This window comes from Octopus bimaculoides, chromosome 11 (assembly GCF_046866305.1).
Source record: "Octopus bimaculoides isolate indiv1 chromosome 11, ASM4686630v1, whole genome shotgun sequence".
NCBI lineage: Eukaryota > Metazoa > Mollusca > Cephalopoda > Octopoda > Octopodidae > Octopus > Octopus bimaculoides.
Genome location: NC_142938.1, coordinates 80,462 through 91,573, shown reverse-complemented (window position 1 = coordinate 91,573; position 11,112 = coordinate 80,462). Strand labels below are relative to the sequence as shown.

General features: G+C 36.9%; 1 protein-coding gene across 1 annotated transcript; it reads right to left on the bottom strand.

Moving 5' to 3' along the window:
* Positions 1-1,311: 1,311 nt before the first annotated feature.
* LOC106881192 (neuroglobin) lies at positions 1,312-9,978 on the bottom strand. The gene is made up of 3 exons (XM_014931488.3): positions 8,853-9,978; positions 5,419-5,644; positions 1,312-2,027 (listed from the first exon to the last, which is right to left on the bottom strand). Exons 1-3 carry the CDS (start codon positions 9,080-9,082, stop codon positions 1,896-1,898), a joined length of 588 nt encoding a protein of 195 aa, XP_014786974.1. The 5' UTR covers positions 9,083-9,978; the 3' UTR covers positions 1,312-1,895.
* Between the last annotated feature and the right edge of the window lie 1,134 nt (positions 9,979-11,112).

The window sequence follows — 11,112 nt, the reverse complement described above, 5'->3', positions numbered from 1 at the left end:
GCTCCGATGATATGGGAAGCAAAATTGCTGCATCACAGAATTGGTTTAACATCCCAACACCTTGCTGTTATTAATGGATATGAAAAGAAGCAACACAAAATCTTGTTACACACTAAATTCTACATTTGTTGATCATTATTCTATGTCTTAGACCAAATAATCTAAAATCTTCTTGAGGGTATCTTTTCCACAAAAATAGGGTTTTTTCTTTTTCTTATGTATATAACTTATGGACTGGAGGTAAATTTATTGTTAATGAGGGTTTGTTGATTTTGTATTTCAGAATGAAGCATTTCACTCAATGTCTTCACTTAATATATATGTAGCTTTTGTTCCTCCAGGGACACAGCTGATTGTATCTTTACTATCAGACAATTACAAGAAAAGTACATTGAACAGAATCTTGCTCTATACCATCGCTTTGTTGATTTGAGCAAAGCATTCGATACTGTTAATCAAAATGGAGTTCTTTTACTCCAAAGACAGATGTCCTTGCATATGCAGGCATCACCTCAATAAAAGCTATGATTTTGAGGAACCAAATGAGATGGTGTGGCCATATTGTTTGAATGGCGGATGAACGCATGCTGAAACAGCTGTTTTATGGTGAGCTTGCGGAAGGGAAATGCTATCAGTGTAAACCTAAATAAAGGTTTAAGGACGGCATAATGACTACTATGAAGTCACTTGGAATGGTTTCAGAGGACATAGAAACACTTGCTTCGGATCGAGTTGGATGGGAAACAAAAGTGTGGAGTGGAGTGAAAGCGTTTGAAGAGGCCAGGATAACGCAAGTAAGACTCAAAAGAGATCTAAGGAAGAATGTTGCGATCGAGAAGGTGAATCACAATGACTTTTCTGGGTACACAGTTTGTGACAGACGATGCCTTTCTTTTGCTGGACTCAAATCTCATTTGCGAACCCATGGAAAACGAACCTCCACCAACTATTCTGACTATATGTCTGTGCACACCTTGTGGGTAGTGTATGCCAGAAAGTTTGCAAATCTAACGGAGGCCTCAAAAGACATTTTAAGATCCACAAAGATCAGAACTTATCTGCAGCTCTTGATAGTCCAAATTGGATGTGCAATCTACGTGGGTGTCTTTCCAGAACATTGTCTGGTCTAAAAAGCCACATCAGATGTCATGATGGTTCTAAGGTGTAGGTACAGGAGGGGGTCAGACTCTGCATAAGGAGTAAACACTAGCACCATATCTATATATATATATATATATATATATATAGAGAGAGAGAGAGAGAGAGAGAGAGAGAGAGACCAAGATACAGAGAAGAAAGAAGAGAGGCTGATTAAGATGTGGGTAATGAAAACTATAACGGGAGCATTTATTCTTGAGAAACATTCTTGTCACTCATTGTTGTTGATGCTGTTGCTCTTGTTAAAGAAACATGGATGATTATGAATATGAATTTTGTTGATTGCTTCCATCTTTGATGATAATGATTGTCGTTGATGTTGAGCTGCAAATCCACTCTTATTGAGAAAACATGTGATCCATGTCATTCAGTCGCAATCATGTCTTTGTTAGGCTTATCTAGGATTATATTAACTAATGTGTTCTTTGTGTATTTAAAGCTATGAGACGTGACATGAAGGAGATTTGTTTGCTATTTCTATCAAGATAAGTTGCAACACAGAAGCTTCCTTTGTCATTTCATGATGATGATTGTGATGATGTTGGCAAAGATGACAATTATTTATGATAAAAATAACAAAAAATAGAAATGGAAAGAGAATTCTTGCTCCATTCTATTTTTTGCCATTTGGCAAATTCCAGATATTCGTCTGTTGTTTCTGTGGGTGGACATCAACCGACAATCACAACTCTACCACGAATCAAAAATAAACCAGTTTCGGTTGGTTGAAATGATTTTTAAAATGCCATAGCAGCTTTCATGATATGTGTAATTAACTTAAAGAGATCTGACCAAGCTTCTTCAACTTCCAGCGACCAGTGGTCACCAACTTCAGGTTTGATAGCCAGAATGAACTGAGGACCAATTAACTGTAACAGAAACAAATCTAGAATTAGGTGAAGTTGTTGAAAATAATTGTTGGAAAGGGATAAGTGTTTATGCACGCACAAAAAAATATTAACACACACACACACACACACCAATATTGACATATATATATACCAATGTTGAATCTGTTGATGATCACACAATCGATTCATTTTCTGTCTAATTCTCACCCCGAGGAAGTATTTAACTTGCTATTTTCAAGCTGCAACTTTTAATTTTTTAATTTGTAATCGAACGAGTTAAGTATGGAAAGAATTGTAGGTAACAGAGAATTTTGACAATATGTAAATAAATTGAAGTTTATCAGTTAAAACTCTCCATTTTCTCCTTATAATATATGTAACGATAATATTTTTGTGTAGTTACCGATTGTAACAGATAAGATTGATTAGGTACACAATAATATGAAATGTCAGAGTCAGCAGTTTTGACAATAAAAATTTGTTGTTATAACGACCTGTTGAAGGATGGAGTTTTAAGAAAGTATTTATTTGCCCAAGAGCAAGTACTAAGAACAAACTATATAAAATACAGAATAGACAGTACACCAGAAAGTGATATGTGCAGAATCTGTGGAAAAAAACGGTGAAACCATTTGGTATATTACCAGCCAATAATGTACACCACTAGCCCAGAAGGAATATAAGAGACACCACGACAATATAGCCAGGCTTGTTCATTGGACACTTTGTAACAAGTATGGACTTGACAGAGCAAAAGATTGGGATGACCATAAACTCGAAGGCATCATCGAAAATGGAAATGCAAAGATCCGATGGGATTTTATGATTCAGTGCGACCATGAGATTGAGAATAGGAAGCCAGACATAGTCTTAATTGAGAAAGAAAACAAACTATGCTGGATCATAGATATAGCATGCCCAGTTGACAATAAGGTATGTGACAAGGAAGAAAGAAAAGTCGAGAGATATTTTGATTTTCGAAAGGCCTTTGATAAGGTAGATCATAAGATGATATCCCACAAGCTTCGGAAACTCGACATAGTCGGAAAACTGGGTGGGTGGTTGCATGTCTTCTTAAAAGACAGAAGCCAGTCCGTGACAGCCAATGGAGTGGAGTGTCTCGGGGAACTGTATTGGGGCCACTACTGTTCATCGTGGCTTTTTCAGACATGCCATCAGTTACACAGACAACCACACTTACTAGCTATGCCGACGACACAAAAGCAGTACAAGCAGTCAAGGAACCTTTTGGTGCTAATCCTCTACTGAAAGAACTAGGTGCCATACATAAATGGGCTGCAGAAAACAACATGCAATTAATTATTTCAACACTCAGTCATTAATTATTTCAATACTCAGTCATAATGCTGCAAAAGCCATTTAAAGCAGCTTCTTTCTGAGTGGAAGCCATGCTGAGTGTCAAGGAGCAGGTTATTATCATCAAGGAATGCTGTCAGTTTTCTGCTGACAATGAGTTCCATGATTTTACTGACAGGGAGGTTAGAAAGACAGGTCTATAATTTTTAGCCTCTGCTCTGCTACCTCCATTTAACTTTGTTGGAAGTCTCCAAGTTGCAAGGAGACTCAAGAAGACAATCTGTAGTGGTCTTGCTAGAGCCCCTTTGCATTTCTTCAGGAGGATTGCTGGAAATCTACCAGGGCCTGGGATTGAGTTTGAGCTCATTTCATCAATAACCGATATTACATCTGTTTTCTCTACTTTGATGTCATCAAAATCAGTGATGTCATCACTGATTTTCTTGAAGTCTACAGTCAGCGAACCATTTTCTTTGAACAGTGACCCTACCTTGTACCATACTGAAGCAGACTTTTTTGCATATCTATAAAAGACTTTAGAGTTTGTCTTAATATACATACACACACACACACACATATATATGTATATATATATATATATATATATATATATATATATAATGTATTTAGTTTTTTTTTTTTACAAACTCAAAGTAATGCAAATGAAAGAAATATTACAAGCTGATGGTTAATACTTTTACTTTGTATTTTTATATTTCAGAGTTAGGACTCCTTCTTAAGAAATCTTTGAAGAAATGGTGTTAGCTGAACATCTGTGTTCCGTAGTGTGTATATGAAGGATTGTTTTGCATTGCTATAGCAGCCAATCAGCTACGTGCAGCTCGGTTCTGTTGTTAATAAATGGGTTGATCTTGCTAATTAAGAAGGCTTATCTTATTCTCGAGTTCTCAATGTTTCTTTCTGTAGCTTCAATAGAAACTTGGATATCTTGGTTGTGACATTTCTGAAGATGTTTTTTCATGAAAGAAGTATTAGCATAGAAGTGTTTTTAACTTGCATGTATACTTGTCTGATGGTTCTCTTCCAATGTAGAATTCATTACATTTACTACACATTATTTTATACACTGCATAGGATCGCTGATATAATTTTTCATTTTTAATCAGACAGTTTAAGTTAGAGGATCTCCCTCAGAGAGGATCCAGAGTGTGTCAATTGTATATTTACTCCCTCCTTACAGGTCGTATGGTGGATTGCAGAAATGGATTTTTCGTTAAAATGAAACACTTTCAAAAAGACTGTGTCAGTCTTTGACTTTGTCGGTTTTACTTGCTGGTCTGGTGATGTCTTGGCATTTAGCTGGTCCTTTGTTTCCTGCCTCACTGCATTTACTGTTTGTCATGTGAATCTCATTTCTAATGTGGTCCATCAGTGCTAAGGTGCTGCAATCCGCCATGCAATCCATTGGAAGGGATTTAATATACGATTGACACACTCTGGATCCTCCCCAAGGAAAATCTTAACAAAAAATTGGTGAAGACAAAACAATATCATATGCCAAAAAGGATCAAAACTCTCCCCCAAGCCATGGGCTCTTAAGACCAGTTTTCTAGATTCTGTGACGAATATAATCCCCACTGGACGGGATGCTGGTCATTCACAGAATTATTCCTTTTTGCCAGCTGAATGGACTGGAGCAATGTGAAATGAAGTGTCTTGCTCAAGAACACAAAACACCATACGGTCCAAGAATCAAAACCACAATGTTATGATTGTGAGTACAACACTGAGACCAGTAAGCCATACACCTCCACCAACACCACATGTATGTTACCCAAAAGCCTGAGTAATGATAAAAATGCAGTTCTGTAAATAGGTGAAAAATAGGAGAAAAAAGGCCAACCACTTGAATGAACGAGTGTTCTGTCAACCTTTTCAGTTTAAGTCCCAATTCCTCGTTATTACAACTTTATGTGGGGTTAGGGTTGATGACGTCCAAGACACACCATATGACATGGGAGTTTTTTGGTGGTGGTGTTTAGACCCAATGGATTAAGAGACTGACCAACAACAATCAAAACAGTAAAAACAACACACCACCACCAACAACAACAGCAACAAACATACTTACATCAATGTAATCAACTTTAGCATTGTACATAACATGTCGGGCGCCAAGATTCTTGAGCATATCTTCTAGTCTCCTTGGTTCATTTATACGGGCAAGACATTTCTCGACTGTCCCCATCACCCGAAATGCATGAGAAATTAAACGTGAGTTCTGTTTCATATCTTCTGTTGCCAGACCACGAAATGGCATGAACACGTCTCGAACGTCAGGGTGGGTCTCAAAAAGACTGAAAAAGATCATCATCACCATCACCATCATCATCATCATCATCATCATCATCATCATCATCAACAACAACAACAACAACAACAACAACAGCAGCAGCAGCAGCAGTAGTAGTAGTAGTACTGATCTTTTATCTTTTACTTGTTTCAGTTATTAGACTGCGGTCATACTGGGGCACTGCTTTGAAGAGTCAAACGACAAGACCTTTATTTTTAAAGCCTAGTACTTATTCTATCGGTCTCTCTTGCTGAAGCGCTAAGTTACAATGTCGTAAACACGCAAACACTGGTTATCAAGCAGTGGTGGTGGGGAACTACTATGACACACACAGATACATGTGTATGTGTGTGTGTGCGTGCGCGTGCATGTGAATTAGGTTGTGTTTGTGCTTGTAATGTTGGTGATGCTTGTGATAATGGTGGTGAGGTGGTGACGAGGATGTTGCTGATAGTGTTGGCAGTAATGGAGACCTTCTTTCAGTTGCCACTTTATGTTGTTATTGTTGGGACAGAAGGCCCCTGAGAGGACCGATGTACTGACATTTAGGACTTCTACTCTCCCAGGATGTCTCTTTGATCAGGGATCGTGTCTAGTGTCTCAAGAATTTCAAACCCAATTTTCCTTTCAGAGTCTTCATTTCTAGCAGCTTCTAGAGCCCCTCTGACATTACATATTTCACAGCAGCAATAGTAGTAGTAGTAGTAGTAGCCCTCAGAATGGAAAATAGAGTAAAGCAAAGAGACCTTGATACACCCACCCTCTTTGCAAAATACTTTGCTGTTGTGTCGTCACATGCTTTTTAAAACTCTGAGGAGGGTATTTACATAAAATATTGAACAACAGGGAATGTTTTTAATCTGACCAGACTGAAATTCCAAATGAAGGTTTTTACTTCACTCATTAGGGAACTTTTATATGTTGACGATTGTGATCTTGTCAGTCATTCTGAAACAGGTCTACAATCTCTTGTATCTGTATTTGATTCAGTTTGTGATGATTTTGGCTTCACCATCAACATGAGAAAAACAGTTGTAATGCATCAACCTGCGTGTGGTGCTGTTTGTAACCCCACTAAAATTTTTGTTAAGGGTAAGTTACTCGAGGTTGTCGATTTGTTCATCTACCTTGGAAGCTCTGTACAAAATGATGGAAATCTTGATACAGAAATACGTCTGCGAATTCAAAGGGCAGCAAAAGCATTTGGTGGCTTAGAGTCACACGTTTGGTGCCAGTGACATATAAATAAGAATACAAAGATGGTTCATTACAAATCATTTGTCTTACCATCCCTGTTGTATTCCTGTGAAATTGTTAGAACAAATGCCTTCATCGCATTTAAAAAATTAAATGGAGTTCTTTTACTCCAAACACAGATGTCCTTGCATCTGCAGGCATCACCTCAATTAAAGCTATGATTTTGAGGAACCAAATGGGATTTGGTTTGCAAGATTCTTTATGTGAGTTCGTGTGTTGAAGCATATTCTGTTGTGTCTGGGGAGAGTCATACAGTCTGAGTGAGAGGCCTTTTGTCACCAGCAGAGGTAAGAGCTCCCTGAACTTTGCCCAGGCTATTCTAATTCTAGCAGCTACACTCTCAGAGCATTCCCCCTTACTACTGACTTGGTCTCCTAGGTAATGGAAGCTATCAACTACTTCTAGTTTTTCTCCCTGGAATGTGACAGAAGTTGTTCTCTGCACATTTTCAGTGTTTATTGCTCCTGAGCATCTGCTACATACAAAAACTATCTTCCTAGTTAGCCTTCTTTTGATATTGCTGCACCTCTTATGTGTCCATAGCTTACACTGGATACATCTTATGGAGTCTCTACCTACACCTTTTCTACAGATCGAACAGGGCCATCTACCTGAAGGGATTTGTGGTTTGTCTGCCTTCCTACTTATTAAGACTTTGGTTTTTGCTAGGTTGACTCTAAGGCCCTTTGATTCTAATCCTTGCTTCCACACCTGAAACTTCTCCTCTAGTTCTGATAGTGACTCAACAATTAGAGCAAGGTCATCAGCATAGAGGAGCTCCCAATGGCATCCTGTCTTGAATTCCTCTGTTATTGCCTGGGGGACTATGATAAATAGGAGGGGTCTGAGGACTGAACGTTGGTGGACCCCTACATGGCTCACACAGCTCTTACTAACCATTCATCTATCCCTAGTTTCCTCATTGACCACCAGATAAAGGATCGGGGGACCCTGTCAAAGGCTTTCTCCATGTCAACGAAGGCCAGGTACAGAGGTTTATCTTTGGCTAGGTATTTCTCCTGCAGCTGTCTTACCAGAAATGTATTCACATTCTTGTGTCTATGAACATTCTTCTAACTTATTATAGACTCTTTCACTCTCTTCTTCATTGCTATTCTTATATGTACATAACACACACGCATACATCCATGCCTATACACGCACATACATTTTGTTCGCATGATGGCCTGTCTATTATTCTGTATACATGACGCACACACAGACACACATGTTAACATATCATCAATAAATCTTCTCTTAAACATTCTACTTGGTTGTGTCTCCTCTTTTGCTTTCTGGCACATATATGTAATATTCATATTTATATTTATTGTAAGGGCTGTGTGATGTACCTGAGACTAATTCTCATTATCTTACATTGCATGGTATTCACACACACACACACACACACACACACACACACACACACACACACACACACACACACATACACACACATATATAAAACGATGATGTTGTTATTGCCTTCACTGCTATACCTGTGCATATTTCACATACCAACAGACACATATACAGCACATAGAATGGAGCCAGCGAGGGGGTGATAACTCGATCTATGAGAAATAGCAACAGAATTTTCTAAAGGAGCTCAAAATTGGCTTATATATAGAAGAAAGGCAGTGTGGGCTATGGATGGAACCATCTAAACAACAATAATGAAAGGTGACACACATTTTCACGCATACACCTATCCATTTAGAAGTACATATATACACCATAAATATATTCACACACATATTGGCTACACACTGGCATACATACAGTTTATGCAAAGATGCAGACACATATACATTATAAGTAAATAAGGGGCTATCAACCTTTTCTGATAGACAATCTGATATGTAACTGTGCATATGATGAAATAAAAATGTGTGTGTGCATGTATGTAAATGACATGCACACATAATATAGAATATATACAGTTTATAACTTACTTCATGAACATCACAACACCAACTCTGGCCATGTTGCACTGGACTATTTTCCATGTTTCTAGAACGAGTTCCTTTTGTTTGTCAGTAATGTAATTCGCCACATTATTGCTCTCAGACAAGCCACGACTGACCTCACTAATAACAACTGAGTGGCTTGGTTCAGATGGTTGCACTTTGCTTGACACTTTTCTCTGTTTTAACTTCCGATTCTTTGAATAATCGCTGCCCATATTGATGGGAGTCCATTCCTCAGTACAAACTGGTAGAAAATATTTTAAAATGTCGGAATTATCCCTATAAAATATTCTCTGGGAATAATAAAATAACAAGAGTGAAAATTCAATGTTTGAAATTAATGATAAATAAAATTTTAAAGGCTGTGTATAAATATTTGCTTATTTGTAGGGTAATATGAGGCTTAACTGAATGTGAACACGTGAAATAGATTGTATAATAGACACCTTGCTAATAAGTGGTGCTGTGATCATTGTTGTTTTGATATTCATATAGGAATGGTGTTAATATTAATTCAAAACAAATAGAAATATTCTTTCCATCTGATGAAGAATTCTTTACATTTATTCCAACAACCCCATGCCTTGGGAACACTTGGATTCTTACTACATTATATACTGAGCCATGCCTTGGTAGACTTGTTCACTCTACTTACAATTACACGATACACGTGTAAAAACATTCAATCTGTGATAACCGAAAGTGAAAGTAAGACTCTAAAACTAAACTCCTCCTTTTAATGTTATTAGAATAGTTGTTGTTGCTGCTGTTGTTGTTCTTATTGCTTTTATTGTTGCTGTTGTATTACTTGGCCATCCATAATTCTTTTATCATTTCTACCATCATCATTGTAGTGGTTTTCTTATTGTTGTTGTTGCTGCTGTAGTTGTTGTTGTTGTTGTTATTCTTGCAATGTTAAAGCCTCAATTCTTACGGCTGTTCCATCACATAGCATCCTTGTTGGCATTGTTGTTGTTGGTGGTGGTGGTGGCGGTGGTGGTGGTGGTCTCCTCTTACTGCTACTGCTGTTGCTCCTCTTAATCCAGGTGATGTTGTCGTAGGTGCTGTTGGTGCTGCTTGTTCAATTGAAGCTGCTGTTGCTCTCGATAGTGTTGCAGCAGCTGCTGCTGCTCATTGTTGCTGTTGTTGATGCTGCTGCTGCCATTATTGATACATTTATAATGGCAGCATAATATATATATATATATATATATATATATATATATATATATATATATATATATATATATGTATATATACATACATATACATACATTTATAAATACACATATATACATACATATATATATATGTACATACATATATATATATATATATATATATATATATATATATATATATATACATACATACATATATATATATATATATATATATATATATATATAGGTAAAGTAAAATTTAGAGGTAATACTTGACAATTGTAAGCACCTGTGTATGCCAGATCTTCACCTCTTATATCACACCTTTCTTCCTCCTTTAACGCTGATGTGATGTAATTTCCTGGGAGAGAAATACTTTTGCGGCTGAAGATAGCTTTATATTGTAAATTATACACTGATATAAAGCTTGAAACACGTGTACCGCAGAATCCTTTGTATTTTTGCTGTTATTTTTGGGATTTACAATTTATATATATATATACATAGGTTATGAGCAGTAGTGGTATCAATGAAACCCAGAGGTTTCGGGTAATGCTGAGTAAGTGCTATGGATAGACCATAGTTAAGCTCCAGGTTCGGTGATTAAGTGAATAAGGGGTCCAACGTAGGTCATATATCAGCGTGTGAATGTAAGAATTTATTTTTCGTAATGAGCTGTGTGCATTATAGTACATTTATAAATAGGTCTTACAGCTGTTTCCAGGATATTTATTATATCTCTTCATCAGAGATGGTGTGAAAGGATGGTTAAGCAATAGTTAATTTAGATAAGATATAACACTGTGTATAAACTCTGTACTTGTAATGACCAATTTTAAAGACTGTTGGATTTTACTCATAGGGCATTGGAATCTTATATGTATACCATTCTGCCAAAATAATGGATTTACAAATACAATGACCAATTTTAAAGACTATTGGATTTTACTTATATAGTGTTGGAATCTTATGTGTATACCATTCTGCCTAAACAATGGATTTACAAATACAATATCCCTGCATATCTCACATCTATTTTTGTTCCTCCAATTCACTCTCTATTTCTTATCTTATCTAAATTA

Bases quoted from the DNA above. Each gene is read 5' to 3' on its own strand.
- LOC106881192 (XM_014931488.3), bottom strand. From the start codon at position 9,082: ATGGGCAGCGATTATTCAAAGAATCGGAAGTTAAAACAGAGAAAAGTG. The intron at 5,645-8,852 runs GTAAGTTATAAA...GATCTTTTTCAG, and splicing joins GGTGTTGTGATGTTCATGAA to TCTTTTTGAGACCCACCCTG. The intron at 2,028-5,418 runs GTAAGTATGTTT...TTTCTGTTACAG, and splicing joins CTAAAGTTGATTACATTGAT to TTAATTGGTCCTCAGTTCAT.